Below are 24,140 nucleotides of genomic sequence, written 5' to 3' on the forward strand. Positions count from 1 at the left end.
TTTATTCCACCCGAATCAGAAAAGCCGTGCGCATGGTGATATTGATAATCTACTCGTTAGGTTTGAGGACAGTCGATTGTGACTCGTGATCTCCAAGGACTTTCCTTCTAGGGTCGATCCCATGTCCTATTTATTGGATTTAAAAGGACCTTGTTAATTAATCTTTTCAGTATTTCTTTGCCGAGGAGGTGCACAGCCTAAAGCATTCGCATCCTCTTTAAACACAGGTGAATTGAAGGAGCTGTTCTATGTTGCGGTATAAGTAATTTAATCCTTTTCTTTTTATCTCAAGATTTCACCCATTTTCTCCCCATTCTGCAGTATACTAATTATACTAATTTCGCAAAAAAGTATCTTGAACATAAGGGACATTATTAAGCAGTTGCTTGCGTATTCCCAAGCGCAAAGACACCTGTTTTTATTTTATATAATATATATATATATATATTATCAAAAGGCTACAATGCCCCGGCTGCATAAACATGTGAGAGCTTTTACGATGAGAGGTCCGTTCCCAAAATGTATTTTCTAGGAATTACACGTGGAGAGATGCGCTTTGTGGAGGGGAAGATCTGGCTGGTGAAATTACATTAGATTTTTGTGAGAGGATATCGCTCTGTTCAATGGCTCCGGCTTCAAGGTTGACTAAACGTAAGGATGCCAGAACCTGGCCAAGGATGTCTTCAACTTTCTGTGCTGTGATATTGTTGACCAGCTTCCTAATCATCTACTGCGGTAAGTGTTTTTGCTCTGGCTCTTTTTTCATGGTCCTATTGGCTCATATTGATAAAATGCTGCGACGCTTGGCTTTAAGGTGACCGTGGTGTCATTGCTCTGCCCCTTTGACATCAGAATTATGCGGCATATTATCGAAAATCACTTCAAGGGTTATTGGTTTTGTCATCGCAGTCTTGCGGTTATCGTTTCATAAACTTATAAGTATTAGATAACAGTTTCGATCATCAGTGTCTCATGCAGACAAGCACGCACACGCCCCCCCCCCCCGCACACGAACACGCACACACACACACACACACAAACACACGTACTGCATCGCACCTCAACATTGAATGCTCAAGTTGCTGCTTGGTTCATCATGAGTTTTGTACATATCTACCTTAGGCCAATGCAGTATTTGATCATTTCTGCTTTTGAACTGTTTGGTCTATGATTGAACTGAAATGGAAAATATACAGAAGAGGATTACTTTTGTTAGATTTTTATGAATCAAGATAAAAACAAAACAATTGCATGGAAGTAACACACATCTGTTATTTATACCACCATGGTTATTTATCAAGGTTTTTAATTTGTGCTCCTTGGTTATTCTCAGACAGGATTCCACCTGTAATAACAGTGAGGGAAATATGTCCTACAATTGCAGACATAAATCCTCATGTGAATTCCCACCAAGGAGGGACATCAAGCTATGACTGTCTCCCATTCACCCGGGCCAATCACCCAGTCTGAGTCACTTGAGAGTGATCTCCAGCTGGCACTGTGGGTTGTGTGTGAGAATGAATAGGAAGGGGAAGTGTCATGCATTAACCACAATAAGCCCATTACAAGCTAAGCTATTTTATTATCGCTTCAGCTAATGACTAATAAGATCATTGCGTTGTCTAGGAGCGCGGAGTGCTGCTCTACGACGGAGAAACATCCCTCTGCTCTGCCTATGTCTTTGCTTCATCCTAGGCTGCAGCAAATGTCAACCAGGGAATTGGAGCTGTTTTTACTTTTTCTGCTCTTTTGTTTTGAAAATTCAATCTGTTTTTCTTTTTCTTTTGTCTTGGGGATAAACAGCCGGTGTTTTTTTTTTTTGATCACACAGAGACTGTGGCTGTTTAATCATTGGCCAGTGTTTTTCTGTATGTTTTGAAGCTGTGTCTGTGTGCGCGTGTGCGTACGTGTGTACGTGTGTGTGTATGTGTGTACGTGCGTGTGTTGGCAAGCCACTCTTCCTCGGTGGTGACCTGCTGTGGATGATTGATCCTCTGGTTGGTGTCCAATCAATGCTCTGCTTCGCTGTTTGCTCTCTTCAGCAAGACTCAGAGCTGTACAATATCACCCTACTGCTAAACAGCCATTTGTTTCTAACTAGATTTACCACCTGTTTCCACCGCCTTCACTGTTCTGGTCCCTGTCTCTTGCCAATCTTTAACCCTATCCTTTCCCCCACTCTACCTTCTTCCATATTGTCCTGCCTAACCCTCTCTATCCAACACTTGGTACTGGATGGCCTTTTCTATGATGGTGCATCTGTCTTCTGTCTTCATTTGATTTGCTTGTGTCCCTCTCACGTGTCACTTTATCTTGCCCTCACATATTCCTCTCCTGCCCAGTCCTGTCTCTCTCACACCATCCCAAATGTCTCTTGAATTAGTGTCCTGACCCAGATGTTGTCTCTGAGATGAATCTCTGAACCTAACTGGCTCATGGAGGGATGTCACTAGCAGAGACAGAGCAGGGCTGAGCCGGGGCTGATCCATGTTTGTTATGCTGAGACACAGCTCTCCTCTTGGCCATGAGATGAAAGTATAGCTTATGGTGCATGTGATTACAGCAGCTGGATGACAGGGTTTGGACTTAAGCATTATTTGCAGATTGTTTGTCAGGCGATGACAGAGGCAAAGTATTGTTTCTCTAGAATGTGCTATCATGGGTTGCAGTTTTCGTTACAATATTGTTTAATATATTTGTTTTTAGTTTGATGCTGAACTCCGTACGCTGTCAATGGGCTCTGATGAAGATTTGGACTGAGGTTTGATCAAACCTGCAATAACAATCTGCTTGCAGTTTACTTATTATATCTATCCATTTCCCACACGCTTTCCATTCTGAAAAGTGAAATAATTCCTTTGAGGGCCGAATTTGACCTAGTAGCAGTTGTCGGTAAACTGTTGCTTGATTACATTTTGAATGATGCCAAACTAATAGCTTAGGAAAACCCTTTCTCAACTAGGTGCTGATGGCAGATTAGCTTTTGTTGCAGTAAAATATTAGCTTGCTAGCTAGCTAAAATGAATCACTGGGCACTGGATTATAACTAGACAACTTTAGACTTGATAGCTGTTTTTCACTCAAAATAGTAGCTCCCCAATACTGTATTTGCCCACATTACACAAATAAATTATTTCATTAACCAAGTGTAAGTTCGGTGTAACAGCCATTATGTCCTGATCAAATTCATCTGCCCACCTTCTTCTTTTGCTCCTCAATGCTGCACTGTCCTTAGAACAGTAATAACAAAATGTATAATGTGACACAGCGATAGAGTTGTGCTGCATGAACAATGCCATCCAATGACTGGCCATAGATTGACGTATCTTACACACACACACACACACACACACAAACTTCATGCTCCAAGTGACACCTATTTGGTCACAAGTGCTACCATAAGCTTCAGAGAGGAGAGAAATAGGAGGTCTGTTATTATGCTTGTGACTCATATGGTAACTGCCTCTTTAAATTAGCATCTCACTGAGATTATGGTGGCCCCTGACAGGGAGAGAGGGAGAGATCGAAATAAATGGAAATTAAATAGATTTTCATCCAATCATGCTTGTGATTATATTATAAATGTATGAAATAATTGTAATTATTATTAACAATTTTAATATAGACAACACTTTGGTAGTTTATGAATTATATCGACCATTTCTTTTCCAGAAAAACCCAAATGTCCCAAATGAAAAGTAGTCAACTTTTAGCACCTTTATTTCTTCAGTGGTATTATAAAAGCCCAAAACCTAATGTTGAATTGTGTGTGTGTCTGTGTGAGGGAGAGGGAGAGAGAGGGAGAGAGACAGAGACTTCTGTAAATTAGATCCCATTCCTCAGCCTAAATCACCAACAGTATTTCAAAGACAAGAGTTAGTTTATTTATGCAAATATGCTGATTGAGTTTAAAATATGTCCCTAGCCACAGATGATAGTTATCATTAATAAGTGAATTTCAGGCAAATACAGAGACCGTTTTATTCTGTGCACTGTAGCTCCCTCCTCTGGAAGCGACTTAAGATGCATTTGTTTTTTTGCTTATATTATTATTCTTTCATTGGCTCTGGTTGATAGCTTTGAAGTGCTAACGATGAGGCCACAGAGGTAGCAGCCAACATGCTAACAAAGTTAGCGTAGCGCTAGTTAGAGCCACAGGAATGTGTCTGGCTGGGGTCCTCTGAAGCGCTACAGTAGTAGAAAGGAGAACCAACACTGGGTCATTAGCGAGGTGTGCTAGCAGGCATGGATGTTGATGCTGGGGATCATTATCACTGCATGTATTTGAATGGAGTTTGTGTGTGTGCGTGCCTTTGTGTGTGTGCGTGCCTGTGTGTGTGTGTGCCTGTGTGTGTGTGTGTGTGTTGGGGGGGGTGTTGTGTGAGTATGTGGTCTATTAGTGTGTTCCGTATGAGAGTCATTCTAGGTACTTTGGAGCATGTTTTCCCCTAAAGGGAGGCCTGTGTTGTAAGACAGAGGGAGGGAGAAGGAGAATAAAGGCAAGACGACAGAGTTTCTCCCTTCTTCTCCATGAGCTGTACTTCCTGCCCTTGTGGTCAATTTCGGCAGTATCATATGAATCATACCTGGTCCTGATGTAACACCTGCTGTCAGAAAGAGGCCTTCAAAATACCACTGTGACTCACTGGAATTTCATTAGTACAGTACACAAGCCTTCAGTACAACCACACTGATCTCCCGTCACCGTACAACCTCACGTACAGTAGGCACCTACAGCACAAGCAGTGACTCACTAACACCGACCTAAATCCACAACACACCATTTCAGGCTGACAGATCAAATAAACTCCCAATGCTTCCAGTTGTATTCTGTTATGCATCAGTCTGCTCTACCTGAATCCATACAGCGTTGTACAGTTTGTGCCGACCTTTGTTTGGTAAATCTTCGGTAGTCTTCTGTAGCCTGCTGAGGTCTGCCGTGGCTTGTTGTGTGCCTCAGGGTGTGCAGGAACAGAGTTGGGTCACTAACTTTCTGAATTTAATCCCACGTAGTTACTAGTTACCGGTCCAAAATTATAACCAGTCGGGTAACTTGGAATACTCAAACTGAGTAATGTAATCTGGTTTCATTCCCTTTATTAAAGTTAAAAGCCAAATTCTACGAATGTTGACATGCATTGATAGATGTCCTTACATTTTTCTACCTATGGTTATCACTTGATAAAATAGGTGAAGTAAACCTGGCACCTTGCACATTCAGAGATGCTGTGGTTGACAATGTGAAAACAAAGCCTTGCATCTTGCTCACTGTGGTGCTATTTGTGACCACGCAATTTTGCCCATGCTATCATAAAGTGACTATCCAGCGATAAACCTTGATGAATTCATACCCAAATAAGGTGTTGACCTATTTTCTTGTTTGTGGACAAAGCAAAAAATAATGTGGACAATTGCAGGTTCACTGACATGGCCTTTCCATGCACAATCAATATTGTGATGTCTTAATGAACAAATCAAATGTATCCTGTGTAGTTCAATTGCTAGAGCACGGCACAACAATGCCAAGGTAGTGGGCCGGTAAAGAGGATGAATGAGCCAGTTGGAAGCTGAGGATGCCTAGGTGGCCATGACAGTAGGGAAACCAGATTGAATATTTAGCCAGGAAACTGGGGTTAATTAACAACACTACGTTTACAGTAAATGCCATGGAATATTTAGTGACTAAACAAAGTCAAGGCAACTGTATAATTTTCAATCAAAAAGACGTATTTTGATCTAAAAATACTGTTGTGCTATGAGCATGCCTTTAGGCTAGCCTGGGCTACAGCTAGCATACTGTTTGGGTGACAATAAACACTTACAGGAGGCATAATATCACAGGGAAATGTAACATAATGGAATGCAAATCTATTTATTTTTTTTACTTTTAAAACAGGCAGGTGCTATGGCCCCAGCAGAACTAGCTAGCACCCTTTTCCTTAATCTAAACAGGGACACATCTTCCAAGATTTTTTTTTAATACTTATGTATATGAGGAGTCCGCTATGATGATAACAGGATGTATGAGAAATGTATTTCAGCCTATGCTTTTCCAAATAAATCTTAAACAGAACACAATGTTCTATATGTTAAAAATAGTTTCATTAATAGTTTAAAGAATACATCTCAGAATAAGCACACAAAATGTAATTTTAATGCCCATATATCTGAAACTAGATTTTCTACATTTTGCTTCAAATCCACAAACGTAATGGTTGTTATGGACACCACAATGCTAAAAATGGATGCAGACAATAGGGAGAAACCAATTATAGACTCTTTTATGAAAATGTTCTTCACTGAGAAAGTTTCAAGATGATCCCTGTAAACAGTGTAGTGTTTAAACACATCTCATAGGGTGTTTAGTATGGGCTGATCTTGTCTTATGGTTTGCACAATTCTTGTTGTGGTGCGAGAGAAAAGGACGCCTTTCCTTTCCTAAAGTAACTCAGTACAGCTGATGAAAAAGAACTGACCTCAAAATCCAAGCAGTTGTAGGTAAAGACACACACAGACACGTTTGAATATCTTATTCTATTTCGAGCAGTGCCTAAAGGTTCTCTCGTCTACTGGGGAAGACACTCAAAGTACATCTATAACTATCCAATTTGTTTTATGGTTTCACCAAGAAAGAAGAAAGAAAGACAGAAATAAAACAAAATTAATAACATTAGAAATATATGTGTGGAAAATGGGGCTACTGAGCAGTTGTTATAAATATTTCATTAGCTTGGCAGGACTTTACAAAATCTTATGATCTTTAGTGTCATATATGATGTTGAGAAAGTTCTTTAGCTCTGCGGTTTTAATGCATGTATCACAGATGGAACGCTTTGGCAGAAGATTAGGCGTTTTGTGGCTTGATAAGGGATGGAATCCCTCGTTGTTATAATGCATATACCATTAGCTTTCCATATGAATCAGTGTAGCACTGTGTTTGAATAGTACTTTGTATGGCTCTCATAGTGATTACTGCTAAATCTGATAATGTACAAAATAGATTATCACTGGATTATCGTTATTCATTTTATATTTATATATGATATAGAGCATGGGTAAATGTGTCCAAACTTTTGACTGGTACTCCTGTGTATGTGTGTGTGTGTGTGTGTGTGTATGTATATGAAATTAATCCATATATATAAAATCTTAAGAAGATAGTATGCAATTACTCAGGTTCAAGATCAAATAATAATTCCAAGAAACAACCTTGCATTTTGTGTTGCTTTTAGTGGAAGGTGGAAATCAATGATTATTGCCTTTTCAATCTGCAATTCCAATGGCTTACTTTAGGTAACAACAAGGAAAAATACAGACACACTATTCAATTATAAACCCAATATCCATCTTCTCCATTTTAAGATCTTATTTCTTTGCTCCATCTGTTCCAACAATTAATGTAGGAGACACCCGGGAGAATAGCTTAATGGAAAAGAAAAAAAAGCAGAACGATCCATCTCTGTCACCACACTTGTTTATGTATACAGATGACCACCAGAAACAAACACTTCTGGATGACAATTTGGAATAAGTGGAGTTTTGAGACAATATAAAATCTATCACAAAACACTGCTACCATAGGGCTAACAGCAGGACCATGTTGGTGGAAAAGTCTCCTAATGGTTCTAGCTGCCATTTTATTTGGTAGCACCCCTAGAAAAACAATCCCTAGGCTAGTAATTGTTATAATGATTGTACTAGACTTCAGGTTCAAAGCAAACATGTTCTAGATTTTGTTAAGACCCAATGTTGGCTATATCTTGACCCAAACAATCTAATCTGCTACTCTAATCCTGTTATTGGTAAATGCTGCCAGTAATTATTGAAACTTTAAATGTTTTTAATTGCGATCCTAGTTATTGGTATTTGCTTCTGCACTGATTTTCTTTTAACGTATTGTTTAAAATGCCATCATAAATCCATGTACCAAGTTATCTGTGAAAAGATTTGAGCACCCTGACATTTTGGCTATTTTTAGCTCTGTTTTCACAACTCAATCAGCAGTGAAACTGCAGCTTCTGAAAATGGCCTGCTCCACTGCCTTCATAGGGTCCCCACGCACTAGGCCGGTTGACTAGAAGACCACCAGATCCACAGGACCAGTAAAAGGGTGAGTTGTGACAGCAGTTCACAGTGAGTTGGTTTAACAGGATGGACTACAGGTATTTAGAGTTATGTTGTATACCTTAACTACATAATGTGTTGCCTTTGGTTATTCACTATGAGTGTAATAAATGCTACAAAACTAAAATTGACAAATGCTGGTGATCCCATCTTGTCTTGAAAGCTTTGGCATCTTGTACGAAAGCTGATGTAATTGAAACCTAGTGTAATAAAACCTGACCATTTCATATTCATTAGCCTTATCATTCATGAGAAAGTAAACCAACTAGCCGACATGTTTGTATTTAGTTCTGGCATCAATTATAGAGATTACTGCTGGTTATAAAATGATACATGTCACTCGCATTAAGAGTTAATATGGATTTAATATTTAATTAGCATTAAAACTGCATGCATAATCAATGGTTGGTGACATTTCACACTGATGAGTTTGATGTCTATTCTGGACTGAACATGTTTTGTGGTATTCAGTCAAGTTGATAGAGCAATTATTTTGTTAAACACAACAGCAGAAATGGACGACTATGCAGGCACTCCACTACACAGGCACACTTTGCGCGTATGTACTCACACACAAATCAACAAATCACCTGTGGGGAGTCTCTGGACACTAGAAGAAAACTGAAAGTCTGTTTGATTTGCTGAGGGAGAGTAAAGTCATTCACAGAGGACAGTTAGAGCTACTCCTCTTTATTATTGAAAAAAAAAAGCAATTGCCCAGAAGAAAATGCCACAATAGCGTTTTAAATTCCTGGAGGGCCACAGCCCGTCACAGCCTGGGAACTCACAGACCCACGACAGCAAACGTCTGGAGCAGAGAGGAGAAGCTAGCATAGTGGAGTGGGAGAGAGAGAGAGGGAGAGAGAGAAAAGGAAAAACACTAGACAATGAGACAAAAGCAGATGGAAAACACCCAGCCACCAATCGACAGATCCACAATCTGGCTTGAGGGAAAACTCTGAGCTAAATAATACAATGAAGAAGTCAGCTGGAGACGGAGACTAGCAGAGTGGAGACTTCAAGAAGCAGAAACAAATATTACATTAGATGAGACAGCCCCATTTATCTCTGGCTGCTCTGAGAGGCAGTTACTCTACAGAATAAGGAGCAATGCCTGGTTGATGCCTGTTGTAGGGGCACTTAGGCTGGGATTCAATCCCAAAGTGGCTTAGGCATTGCTTTTAAATGCAATTTCTAAAAGACAGTTTTTACTATGAATGGGATCTAAGTGAACATTGCCTTTAAAGGTACAATGCTTGTAACCCGCTTTCAGATTGCTGCTGTATTGCAGTGATTTATTTGATCAGATCAGATTTTGGTATTTTCTTTACAATTTGGTGAATTATTATTTTGTGTGAGAAAAATCAACCGCTAATGAAGCCTGAAGCTATCCATTAAGATGTAAAAAAGATAATTCATGCTGATAGTTTTTAATATGAGGAACTTGGCTTAATGCAGAATGGTGGAATCATTGTAGCCAGGACTTCAAATCCTGGTCAATGCATACTGAGTGTTCTCAGGGATCTAGTAGAGGATGTTAAACATTGGCAAAGCAAAGTCCTGAGTGGATGGGTAGGATGCTGGATGACGTGGCATTGTCTTGTCTAGCGCTAGCTACTCCGTTTGTTAAGTTTTGCAAGCTCAGTTGTGTGAGTTGGCTGGTGAATGTGCTCACCTCCAAGCATGGCAAAGAATTTCTGTTTGAGAAAGCAGTCTGGCAAGAAACCAATTGGCTTAGCGAGGTGTGCTTTGGTGATCATAAACACATCTTGACCTTCAAGTCATATTAACCTGTTACTGCAATGAGGCAAGGTTGTCATTGCAAATTGGGACATCACAAAATAGGAAGGGATGGAAAAAAGCATTTAGTTACACCTCTTCTTCTCTCTGGGGTTTTCTCAATTTGATATTCTCAAATATCGCTTAATCTCTTCTTGGCCCTCTCTGGTTTCCTTAAAAAATATGATTTGGCAATTGAGAATATGTGGCGAGGAGAGTGAACATGCAGGGAAATGTGTTAAATGTCTGGTTAACCTAATTTCACTATCCTCTTAAAAATATGTTCTTAATTATTAGCTCAAAGCATTTTCTTCAGTGTCCATTTCTGAGAATTTCTAGGCAGGATCAAAAGTTTTTCAAAAAGTTTTTTTCACCTATTATAATGTTTTGCACATTTAATTCTCTCAAAATAATTATTGTCCATGCCGCAAATTCAGTTGATATCTGTCTCACCAACAGCAATGTGGTCACACACAGCATAGCAATATTTCTTTACTCAGCTTCCCCCAAAAACCTGGAATCAGGCGAAAAATGGGTTATTAGCTATGGCATGGATGCAAAAAGATCTACAGCAACAAGCCAGGTGTGCAGAAACTGTTTCTCTCCATTGTTGTTTAAGCTGTAGCTCTCTCCATCAAATTACCTTGTCAATAGGATCTGCTGGTTGTAGGAGAGCCTAATTGTAGATGTACAGTAAGTATTTTGTGTCAATCATATATTTACTTCAATATATTTCTTTTTAGTTTTGCAAAGCTGACTAACTAGCAACGTGTAGGAAAAAGGCTACTGTGCCATGTTTTGCACTGCATGTGGATTCCCTGCATTTGATAATGTAATTGAAAATACATATTTCATATTATTTTGATCAGTAGATAACATATCGTGTGAACAATTACAGTGGATTTTGGATGGACACACTCACCTCTCTAATTTTAAACTCTCCCTCTCTCCTCTCTAAACTCCTGACATTCTCACATTAGCAACACATTTTCTGGGTTTGGCAACACTTCAGTCTCTATGCACACCTCTGTTAGCCTACCCTACTGTAACTCCCAGTAGACAGCTTGGAGGAATGCTTTGTGAGCAGCTTCTCTAAACCATTATACACTTTAATAGTGCAGCATAATAAGGAAACACAAATTCACAAGCTAAACAAATGTATGCTATGCGTCACATAATTGATTACCATGGCTATTGCTAATTATTGCTAGATAGTTAGCTAAACCAGCTTTTAGCGTAAATTATGATAGAACTTGATATAAGCTAATTACCTTATAACAAACCAGGCTTAGTTACATTGGGTATAGTTGAGCTAATTGTATCAGAACATTTTAGTTTGATTTGTAGGTGTCTTGCCTGCCAGTTTTGTCATTAAAATGTTATTTCCAGCTGTTTTATTTTATTATTAAATCCACCGACGCCATGAAACGGGCTACTTCTGCAGCATAGTTGCTGAATAAAACAACAAATATATGTAAAATATCCATACATGTCAGCAATTTGAAATAACATTGCTCTGTTACTTGGATTTGTAGTGTAGGATGGGCTTTGAGAAGCAGGACTCTTGAGGAAGGTTCATCTACAACCTCTGGGAATGCAGTAGCATATTCACATGCTTACATGATAGCTACAGGTCTAGCCAAGGGTATTTTCTGGATAACTGTGGAGAATCATTCATTGATTCTGTCCTGAATGGCGCCCTACTATCTATAGCACACTACTTTGAACAGAGATATATGCGTCCTTGCCAAAAGTAGTGCCCTGAATAGGGAATAGGTTTAATAAGTAACGGATCAATGTGTGTGTGCTTAATGGTGTGTTTTGATTTCCCATTTCCTCAGGGTTTGTAACAGGGATACAGGCTATGTCTTATGACTGAATTTATTTTCCTTATGTTCTATGCATTGCCTGAATGTGTGTGTGTGTGTGTGTGTGTGTGCATTTGAGAGAGAGAGAGACAGAGAGAGAATTATTAGAAGATTCATGTTAGCGTAGAATACTACGCTGTGTGAGTGTTATGGGATAACGTGGCTAATCTGAGATCTTAGTCACCTGAGAGGAAAATGTTATAGTAAAAAAAGGAATTGATCCTAAGCTTATTTTGTTGAAAGAGCAGTTACAGAAATCACATAATGTTTTTAGCATAGTGAAATAAGTGGGGTTTGTATTAAGGTGCAAATCCTAAATGTTATCATATTAGGGTGAATCACAAGTGTCATATAAAGGTAAGTCGGCCAGATGTATCGGCCATTCCACTGTATTCTTTTGATGAAATAATCCCACAGAATCCCACAATATTATTGCTTTATTTCACTCACATAACACTTATTACTATTAGTATTGTTTTAGTCTAAATTATTTCCCCAATTATTACATTTGTAATCTTTCACCCCCCCCCCCCGCCCCCCCCCCCCCCCCCCCCTATACAGGACATTCCAATGGATGTTCAAGCACAAACATCAAAGACAACCAAACACCCCGCGTTTCCAGAGGTCCCCAAGAAACATATATATTATTTATCCAGGTGACATCAATTAAAGGCGTGACATGAAAACAGTGCATTTTCAGATGGCACACTATTCCCTTAATAGTGCTATTGATTTTGACCAGAGCCCAGAGGATCCTACTGGCCCAGGGCTGAAGTATTGCTCTGCAGCCTCTACTAAAGCAAACAGTGTGCCATACTGGACCAAGTCTGTGACCTTTGGATCATTAATATTAATGCCGATGGATGTGACTTCAGTACCATCTGCCGGGGTCTTTCCTGTTGTTTCCAGAGGAGATCACAATACTCTTGATATTCCCTGTTAATCCTCCCTAACACACAGGACAGATGTCAGTGCGGTAATTAACAAATCCTTCGGCACTGTGGCGGAATATCTTAACAATTGTTGTGTGTATCTGTGTATGCGTGTGAAGGACTGTGAGAGCGTTGTGTTTTGATGTGTGTCCACCCAACGCATCTGTTGAATATGATAAGTCACTGCAGTGTTGAGGAAGAGAAAGACAGGAGGAAGGGGGTCAAATGATAGGGGACCACGAAAGAGAGCAACAAAAGACGGAGTGACGGGACAATAAAAGAGAGCAAGAGAGAGTGACGGAGTGACCTAAGGAAAGTTTGATTGTGTGACAGAGGCCGAAGAATAGGTTCATGGATAGGAAGTAAGAGAAGATGAAGGAAAAAATAGAACAGGAAGAAAGGGAGGGGAGAGGAATGTGGTAGGGCCTGGCAGAGCAACAAATCAGTAGTCCCATATATTAATGTACTGAACTGAGGAGATGGAGAAACCAGGAACCTCTAGATGTCATAACTCACCGCGCAGAGGTTTTTCTACTTTCCAAATGGCAACCGCTTATGTCCACTTCATTGTAAGTGCACTAATTTTGACCAAAACCCTGTGGCTAGGCGGTTTGGGATACAGAATTGGTCATTTTAGTAACGAGGTCACACAAAATCGGTTCACCACGGCGGTAACAGGAAGAATAGAGTCTACTGCAAATGTCACGCATGAAATGGTATGAAGTTGCATGGCAGCAAGGACCTGCACAATGACCAGGTAGCCGGGTGTGTTATTTGTTTGTGCAACAACCAGGTGATCAGCTGACTAATAACCATCATCCAAAATTCCATGACCAGTGACAAAGTGGTATTGGATAATAAGAGGATTTTTTAAATCAAAAGAAAAACAAAATGACATCTCTGTAAGGACTTTTAGATGTTTATAACACAATATTTCTTCCTTGGAATTAAAACAGGTAATTTTGATTCAAGTCATTACATCCACCCCCCCCCCAACTGCTGCTTTCCACATCCTAATTTGACGACTCAAATAATAACCTATAGATTCAAGCTGTGACTTTTGGTGGAAGAACATACAGCCATCTGCGTCAGTGTAGGCTAGCCTACCCCCAACAGAGCTAGTCTGGGCTCAAGAAAGTTACTTAATTATGATTGGGTGATGTCCAACGCATGAGTAATGTGGGGATCTGGGGGGAAATTAGTAAACTGGAGATTATTTTATGTGTTTTAAATGCTTTATGTGTGGTTTAGAAGCTAGGGACACGTCAAATTTACTGGGGTGTTGTTTCTAGTCAAAAATGGAGGAGGGGGTTTGAACTTTTATGGTTGGTCTGGGGAGGGTAGTGTTTTTGGAAGTGTGATTTATTTTTATTTTTAGGGGGGTTTGACGGTTTTCCTAATATATTCCGTCCTTCCCTTGATTGTTTTTTATGGTACTTCCTATTATAGGGCTGATATTGGATGAATCTCTGCTGCGTTCAGAAGCGTGTGTTTTGATGAATGTTCAAGTAGAAATATGTTATGTAGATCAAACATTCCTTGACAAAAAGTAGAATGAGAATCACTTCAGCTCTATTCTTGGAATTTCGATCTGCAACATTCAAGAATGTTTTGCTACAGAACCCATACCCTCCACTCCAAAGAGGTTATTTTATTGAGATGTTGCACCTCTGAAATTCATTGCACCACTGTGTTCTAATCTCTCAGTGTTCTAATCTCCCAGGAGATATCACAGTGTAAAGGCTGCTGCATATCTAGATGTACAGTAGCCACCAACAACGTTTTGGGATGGGATAAAAGTAGCCCATTCAAATCCTATCCAAAAAAAATTATATATGTACTCTCAAGAAGGCTGTACGTGTAGCCAATGTTTTAGTTTAAATTAATAAATATTTTGACCACAACTTCCTGGAAATGTCATCACAGTTAAAGAAGCAAGGGCAGTGATGAATTATTTTTTTCTAGGTTATTTTAAAGGGAATGTAATGTACAGTGATTGAACTATGGGGCTTATTTAGCCAATATTGCTTTTTATCCCTGGTTTGTGCCCTGTAGGTGGAGGACATTGACATAATTTCCATGTGGTAGGCCTTTATCATAAATGACTGTCCCTTAATGGTGGCAGTTCATGCTAGTGTACACTCCTGGTTCAGTTTCTCGTATATACGTGTAATGGAATTCACATGTAAGAACCTTGTTTTTTAATATAGTATATATACACTCACCTAAAGGATTATTAGGAACACCTGTTCAATTTCTCATTAATGCAATTATCTAATCAACCAATCACATGGCAGTTCCTTCAATGCATTTAGGGGTGTGGTCCTGGTCAAAACAATCTCCTGAACTCCAAACTGAATGTCAGAATGGGAAAGAAAGGTGATTTAAGCAATTATGAGCGTGGCATGGTTGTTGGTGCCAGACGGGCCGGTCTGAGTATTTCACAATCTGCTCAGTTACTGGGATTTTCACGCACAACCATTTCTAGGGTTTACAAAGAATGGTGTGAAAAGGGAAAAACATCCAGTATGCGGCAGTCCTGTGGGCGAAAATGTCTTGTTGACGCTAGAGGTCAGAGGAGAATGGGCTGACTGATTCAAGCTGATAGAAGAGCAACTTTGACTGAAATAACCACTCGTTACAACTGAGGTATGCAGCAAAGCATTTGCGAAGCCACAACACGCACAACCTTGAGGCGGATGGGCTACAACAGCAGACCCCACCAGGTACCACTCATCTCCACTACAAATAGGAAAAAGAGGCTACAATTTGCACGAGCTCACCAAAATTGGACAGTTGAAGACTGGAAGTATGTTGCCTGGTCAGATGATTCTCGATTTCTGTTGAGACATTCAGATGGTAGAGTCAGAATTTGGCATAAACAGAATGAGAACATGGATCCATCATGCCTTGTTACCACTGTGCAGGCTGGTGGTGGTGGTGTTATGGTGTGGGGGATGTTTTCTTGGCACACTTTAGGCCCCTTAGTGCCAATTGGGCATTGTTTAAATGCCACGGCCTAACTGAGCATTGTTTCGGACCATGTCCATCCCTTTATGACCACCATGTACCCATCCTCTGATGGCTACTTCCAGCAGGATAATGCACTGTCACAAAGCTCGAATCATTTCAAATTGGTTTCTTGAACATGACAATGAGTTCACTGTACTGAAATGGCCCCCAGAGTCACCAGATCTCAACCCAATAGAGCATCTTTGGAATGTGGTGGAACGGGAGCTTCGTGCCCTGGATGTGCATCCCACAAATCTCCATCAACTGCAAGATGCTATCCTATCAATATGGGCCAACATTTCTAAAGAATGCATTCAGCACTTTGTTGAATAAATGCCACGTAGAATTAAGGCAGTTCTGAAGGCGAAAGCGGGTCAAACACAGTATTAGTATGGTGTTCCTAATGTACATATCCTAGTCAAGAAATTCTTATATAAGCTTACATATTGCCCTGTGTATATGTGGGTGTGGCTGGTTTTGGAGTGTATATGAGTGAAGTTTCACAGACGTTTAAGGAATGATGTATTTCTGAATCAGTGTTTTGGGATACAAAAGAGAGTGAATATATGGTATTTCCTTGTTTGTAACCCGCTCCGTGTATAAACCGCACCATTAACTTTATAGCTTTGTTTGTACTGTATACAAACCCGAATATTAACTGCACCCATATATAAACCGCTGTGGTTGAAAATGTTTTCAAAATCTGTGTATAAGCCACGGTTTATAAATGTGAAACTTCGGTACCAGAGAATTTTATGACATTTTAATAAATCCTGAGTGGAGCTTTTAACCGAAGCACACACTTTATTCACGTGTCATCATTTCTCCTGTTTTACGGTATTATCTGTCCACCTGGCCCCTTCCCACAGGACCTGTTAGAAATGCATCATCCTATGATGCACTTATGTGATAAGATGTGGTCCTGAGGGAGGGAGCCCCCTTTCCTATCCAGGAGGATAACCGGGAAGCATTTTCTCAGCTTGGAGGTTCGCGTTGTCCAGCCACTACTAATCGAATGCAAACATTATTCAACCAGCATCTATTTAAAGGAGAGCTCTCCTAGATTTATCGGCCAGGTTTAACTGTAAGGTAAAATTGCACATTAAGCAGATGATATCACAGTGGATAAAATGATTATGCACGCTTGCAGAAAAGTGGAGGAGGCCGGCTTAATTAAATGCAAGGTCCTGGTTATACATCACTAGCTCTAATACACACACACAGATGCAAGCATTCACACAAACACATATATATAAATATATATACACAAACACACAAGACCAGACTGAGGCCTCTTAACCGAAACAGTAGTTTCTTTCTTACATTAAAGAAGGGACAAAAAGCTGAGCTGAATATTTTTTTCTCCTTGTGACTATTTTAAATAAATATGCAGGGCTCAGATTATGCAATGGAGTTTCTCCTTTGTGCTGGATTTTCCAATGATCCAAATTCTTGTCTTAACTGGGTAGTTTTGGCTTAGCTTAGCCCAGGACACGAAGGCGTGGCATTGTATAGTACACTTTTATTTGTACTTTTGTAATATTTTATTTTTTTGTACTTTGTACTATTTTCGATAACATTTGTCATCCTAGTTTGCTGGGAAAGCTGTCTTCCTTGGAAATGGAAATTAATACTGGCTTATGGTTTCAAAAATATCTCAATGATAGAACTCAAGCACTTGTAACAGATGGGTTTGAATATAAATGTATTGTAGTTCATATAGGATTTCCCCAGGGCTCCCTTTTGGGTCTTTTACTGTTTAACATTTTTTGAAATTATATTTGTGACTTTGAGAAACTATAATTTTCACTTTTATGCTGATGATACAGTATTTTCTCTAGTGCAAGCATTTTTGCACTAGCAGTTTGATTTCCAACTTTCATAAACTTCCTTTTGAGATCTTCGGTTAGTTTTGAATAAAAATTAAACAACATGTTTTTCTCTAGGTCTATAAACATAGGTTCTTATCATTTTAAAATTACTACCCTGGACAATTCAGTCTTAGAATGTGTTCCTTCATACAAAAACCATGGAATCTTGTTGGATGTTGAGCTCTTAAAATGCACATCGAGTTGGTTAAAACGTAGAAATGAAATTGTTCAGGCGACATTTATGTCATTTCTGGCCTACGCTGATATACTTTACACGCATGCTTCAGCAATCCATTTTAAAGAGTCTGGGCTCAGCGTGTCATGTAGCATTGTGTTGTATTACTGGTGCCAGCTTTTGTACACACCATTTGTCTTTTATACAGTAGTGTTGGTTGGGATCCCTTGTTTTTCAGACCGGCCAGACATTGGTAAATGTTTGTTTATAAGGCCATCTGCAGAAACCTCCTAATTGTCTTTCTTTAAAAACTATTTGTAGAAACACCACCTTTGAAATACCCTCCCAGGACTGACTAGTACCAGAGGAACATCGGGCTCATTCCAACATGGGTAAGACCTTGTTGACCAGCAACGCCCCCCACTCTTGGAATCTTTTGCAAAAAGTCCTTAAGTTGAAGACCACTGTAAAAATGCAGTTTAATCAATTATCGAGTGAGTGTTTTACAGTGAACTGTGTTTGCTATTCTTAATGGGTTTTCAAATCTGTATTTTGTGTATGTTTTTATTGTTTGATGTCGTATACTACAATTGCTCTCTCCTTAAATGAGGTCTCAGTCTTTATTTATATAGGTTTTCCCTGTATAAATAAAGCAACATATAAAAAACACTGTCTGAGTGTAAATCAAGTATATATAACAAGATTTGGACTTTCTTCAATGCTGTACCTTGGACATGATTTCTCAGAGTTCACTGGTAAATTGGGGAGTCACAAGGTGGGGTGAGAAAGAGCATGACCCCCGTTTGAACAGTCCACCTCAGACGCCTGCTGGTGCCAACCCTGCCTGTTTTACTGTTTCTTCTAGGCAAAGCTCACCAGGGGTCCCTTTCAACTGACCAGGCTTTCTCAACACCGCAAATGCTTGACAATGCACAGCTCCCAAAAATCTTTTGAATCCATAGAATCATTCAACATTTAGCACTCATTTGTGAATAAAAAAGAAGATTTAGAGCATTGCTAGGTTAAAATACATTTCCACAGTAAGCGACTCACCCCAGGATAAATCAGCTGAAATCAAATGCTCACTACTTTTTACCAAGTGGCTGCTGTGGGCCTCCCTCCGTAGTTTTTTATTGAACAGCCTGATTTGTCGTAAAATGGGAACTGGGGAGAAGGGCAACTTCTGCCGCTTCCTTCTGCTACTACTGCCGTCGCTTAAAATATACCGGCTCAGGGGTAAAGCGAGACGAAAAACAAGCTGAAGTTGCCTATTTCTTTTTCTAAACTAAAATAACAAAGCCGTGACAGCCTTCTGTGGGGCACATGCCAGTACACACAGCATTCACAGAACGGGGATTGAGCAAAGTGCTCCGTGGTTTTCAGTCTGCTAGGGATTTGTTGTTGTTGTTGTTTGTTGGTGTGTGTAGCTGTTAGCTACTGATTCTATTTATCCCTGCAGTCGAAGTCTCTGTAGTTATGTATTGTATTTCATGCTATTGTTTTATATTGTACCATCTTGTACCATCCTCTCTCCTTATACTGAAACATGTTATAATCAAGTAAAGCAGCTGAAACTATCTGGCAAGGAGTCTTCTGTCCCTGGATAATCGAAACCAAAGGGCTCTTTTGGCTTGTCTTGAGGAGCTGCTGTGGGGTGAACTAATTCACTGAATGCTGCTTTCTAAAATGTTACATAACCAAGATGGCCACAAACTGAGATTGTCTGTGTGTGTGTTTGCTTGAGTGTGTTCGCATGCCTTCCATAAATCCTGTCTTTGTTCTGTTCCTCGCATGGCCAAATTCTATACAATATCCTATGGATTTGACCTCCAACTTCCCAGCAAACCTAACAACATCAACACACCCAGAAGCTCCGATTGCCTATACTCCCACTACTATGCTTTACATTATATCAACCTACAATAGCACACTCTAGTAACTGCATTAGAGATGGTGGAAAATAACAAAAATATCCCAAAGTCCTTTTCACCTCAGTCTATACAATAATAATGGTAGCAGTAGATCGAGTATGAAAAATAATTGTTGGCCAATTAGACAAGTGCAGGTCATTCATTCAACTGTTAATTGAAATTCCTACGGTTAGGAAACGTCCCAAAGATGCTTTAGTGACTCACGTGGTGAGTGGAACAAAAATGCAGTTAATGAACAGCTTGTTGCATTGGACAAGGGCTTGTTTGACTAGAAACACAGAGCCAGGCCGTTATTTCCCACCGAATTCAGGATCTGTAGAGCTGTTACACCAGTTGATCAGCATCTGCATTCTGACTGCTTCTGTCTTTTTCAATCGTTCAATATTTCTGCCTCTGCGTCTCTCTTGCTCTTATTATTTCGTGATGCTCTACACAGGCCTCACACAAACCGAAGCATTTTAAAATCACTACAGTCTGAGACTTTAGGCGCTTAACTCTAAGACTAATGTGTATAGTCATGCAGTTGAGAAACCCACAACTGGAATTGCTGTCTCGGTAATCACCTGCTGTCACAGACATATCCTGAATGTAGTTTAAATAGAGAAGGAATACTCATAGAAGTCCAATTATTATCTTCATTTTTTATTATCTTCATTATTTAATGTGCTCACCTCCACCTTCTCATTCCTCCTTTCGCACCCCTACTAATTCCCACTCTGGCATCATCACTCGGCTCGCTAAGAGTTTGCCACTGGGTGTTCTTGTTCTATCTGTCTTTTTCTTCCTCTCGCTCTCTTAGCCTTCTGTATTTTATGGTTTCGTCTGGAGGGAACATGCTTGTGTGCTTTGCACATGGATGATAAGAACCAGTTTATGTTCAAGGCCAGATGTAGGCAAAAAAATTATCCTGTTTGACCCCTCTGCAGAAAAAAAAAATATTGTGTTAATCTTCCAAAAGGAATATTATAAATGTTTTCATCACTTCATCTCTAAGTCTCTGTTCTTACTTCTCATTGTAAGCTCTGAAGTTTTATAAACACATATTTCACAGTATAATTTAATTCTATCAAATGATTGATTTAAAAATGTTGTACTTATGTTGTTCTTATCCCAATATCCCAAGGTCCAATAATAGTTACAGTCTTATAGCAACAATACCAAAGGAGAGTCTAAGATTGGGACGTGTCCTCTGAGACATATACTTGTCAAGCCATTCTGCATTTTTTTCATACTGCACACCTGGACGTTAGCCAGGACCAATGCAGTTGTCATGTAATGCTCCTCTGGCTAGCAACCAAAATGACCTGCAAATGACCTGCCTGAGGGAGTCACTACATAATCCAAGGAAACCTTAGCTGACCTCCCTCTCCCTTAACTCCAATGCTAGGAAATTTCAAATCGCCCATTGGAGTTTCCACAGTTGTATTGAACTGTGCCTATGATGTGGAGATTTAGATGACTGTTTCATATTTTTCTGTAGCCACTCACACTTTCTTACAATCCAACCTATGTAAACACATTCATAGATAGTTGGTACACACAGGGATACACACACACACTTTCACACTCATCATATTCACTGCTGTTGTTTGCGGTTATTCCCTACACTGGCTTGAGAAAGTATTTAAACCCCTTTCTCCCCGTTTTGTTGTGTACCAGACTTACTTCATAATTGATTCATTATATTTTTTGCCATCAGTCTGCTCACAACATCCCATAACAACTAAGAGGAAAACACATTTTGGGAAATGTGTGCCATTAGGCTCCATTATTATAAAATGGAAGAAGTTTACAACCACCAAGACTATAGCTGGTCATCTGGTCAATTAACCAAGCAAGGAGGACCTTGGTCAGCGAGATTACCACTTTTGTTACTGTGGTTTTGGAGAAAAATGAACAGTAGGTATTTAATCGTTGGTCTACACCTGTTGTTAACAAAGCATTTGACAAATACAATTTGATATAAACAACCCCCATTTTGATGACCAGGAAGCTTACCAGCATGCAACTAAGATTGACCAAAAAGTAACAAATGTCAAACTGTCCTCTTGTCATTTGGAATATATTAGACAGTTCAGTGCCTGTTGTATTATGAAGTGAGACATCTGCAGACAGCTTAATCTCTGCAAGTCCTCGTCAAATTCAGACTTCTGACAGCCTGGAGCAAATAATACAAAGTACCAAGATTAGCACTACTCAAAAGGAGATCAATGCGGTTGGAGAAGTCAAGCATCACAGGCTACAATCATCACATTTAGACAAGATTCTCCTTTTCCCTTACCTCTTCGCCTGTGCTACTCTAACACAATGGTTGTTGTGCAGTCAAATTACACACTTTTCTTAGACAATTCACACCATTATCAATAGTTTCTGGCTCAGAGTGCCGGGGGTTTCACAGTAGGAATCTTAGAGGCTTTTAGGAGAACACTAAGGAGATAGAAACCCAGCAGCCACCTGAAAGACTACTGAGAGACATCAATACACTGGTCATTAGCTTGTCCCACATTGATGACACTTCCTGTGCGGGTGCATGTATGCACCTGTGTGAGTTTGTTTGTGTCCAGTATTTATTTCTGGATTCATGTAGGTGTATTCTGTGCATGTGTGTATGTGTGTAGGTATGTGTGTGTGTGTGTCTGTGCAGTGTTGGATGATTACAATCTTGTTTTTGCCAGACCGCGTAAACTGAGCCGACTAAGAAGAGCAAATGTCTCTTACTGAGTGAGTGAGTGAGTGAGGCAGGCGAAGCGAAGTACGCATTGTGAATTATTTTGTATTCTTTGTTGGCTAAAACCGAAACCTGAAATTGTGTATGGTTATATTGCGACTATTTCTGGCATGGAAAAGTTAATCTTCCTTCTCGCTAGCAATTGCTCAATTCTTATAAATATTCCTAAGAAGTTAGTAGATACCAGTAAGCCTATTACTGGCTAATAAACTGTTAAAATGGCCAGTGGCAAAAGTTAACAGTTCATAGATGCTATTTTTGGTGGAAGTAAACTTATTAAGAAACTTAGTTAGTCAGTTTAACACAATGCTCAATAGTGTTTAGTGACTGGTGAAATGCATAATGCTGTGGTTATAGTTAAAGACAGTGCCTCTCACGTGGAAGGCTCAAGTTCAAATCTATTGTGAAAAACAACATTTATCTATTTTATTTCCAAGATTCTCTCGTCGTTTCACTTGATGAAAAAGTTAGTTATCGTCACCTTTCTTGATAGTTATAGTATCAATGTCATTCACAAATGAAAGAAAAAAGTATGTTGTTATGCCATGAAAGAAATGAATATGTTCTTATGCCATGAAATGAAATAGCTTTGGCAGACTCGCTAGCAATTCCTCAATTCCTATGACTATTCCAGTAAGTTAGTAGATACTGGTAAAGCCTATTACTGGCTAATAAGCTGTTCAAACGGCCAGTGGCAAAAACTAACAGTTCATAGACGCTATTTGTGGTGGATGTAAACGTTAGTCAGTTTAACTGTATCAATATCATTCACGAATGGCCAATTAGCTGTTAAAACGGCCAGTGGCAAAAGAGGATTTGTTCATAGACACAAGAGGCTATACTGACACTCTTAGCAACACAGCCTTTGACATGGGTGACCTGGGTTCGAATTTCAAGAGGGCAATACCTTCTATTGCGGTCCGCCTGAACTAGGCTTGCCTGGTTTCTTGTTAATATATTAAAGTAACTGCCCAGTGAAAATCTGACATAAGTTTGGGGAAAGAAAACAGTTTCAGTCAAATTGTAATTTTTAGCATCTATAAGGGGAATAGCAGAAACATTGTATTTACAACTGTAGATAGCTTTAGCTGCTGACTACATAACTCTCTAGCAACGCAGACCAAAAAATGCTGGACACTTTCTGAACTTCTGGGAGGGTTGGGATGTCTGGCAACGTTTGTTGGCACTGGCGCATGACAGACAGATTCATATGATAGAATCAAGATAACAGTTAACTAGCTATATTTTAGATAACCTTGTAAAAGCGTGTTTCAGAACACCCATTTCAGTTGCCTATCTTCCCCATTGTAGACCTAAACGAGTGAACAAACACTTTATACATTCCCAAGGCTAGTGTGGTGTCAATATACACTCACCTAAAGGATTATTAGGAACACCTGTTCAATTTCTCATTAATGCAATGATCTAATCAACCAATCACATGGCAGTTGCTTCAATGCATTTAGGGGTGGGGTCCTGGTCAAGACAATCTCCTGAACTCCAAACTGAATGTCAGAATGGGAAAGAAAGGTGATTTAAGCAATTTTGAGCGTGGCATGGTTGTTGGTGCCAGACGGGCCGATCTGAGTATTTTACAATCTGCTCAGTTATTGGGATTTTCACGCACAACCATTTCTAGGGTTTACAAAGAATGGTGTGAAAAGGGAAAAACATCCAGTAGGCGAAAATGCCTTGTTGATGCTAGAGGTCATAGGAGAAT

At 39.6% G+C, this 24,140-nt stretch overlaps 1 protein-coding gene across 1 annotated transcript in view; it reads left to right on the forward strand.

Moving 5' to 3' along the window:
• The first annotated feature begins 394 nt into the window (after positions 1-394).
• The window catches only part of tafa5a (TAFA chemokine like family member 5a), a 111,720-nt gene continuing 87,974 nt past the window's right edge, over positions 395-24,140 (forward strand). The window contains exon 1 of the mRNA XM_010886984.4: positions 395-735. Within this exon, the coding sequence (XP_010885286.1) occupies positions 624-735 (112 nt within the window). The 5' untranslated portion in view covers positions 395-623. The remainder of the gene's footprint in view (positions 736-24,140) is intronic.

This window comes from Esox lucius, chromosome 23 (genome assembly GCF_011004845.1).
Source record: "Esox lucius isolate fEsoLuc1 chromosome 23, fEsoLuc1.pri, whole genome shotgun sequence".
Taxonomy (NCBI): domain Eukaryota; kingdom Metazoa; phylum Chordata; class Actinopteri; order Esociformes; family Esocidae; genus Esox; species Esox lucius.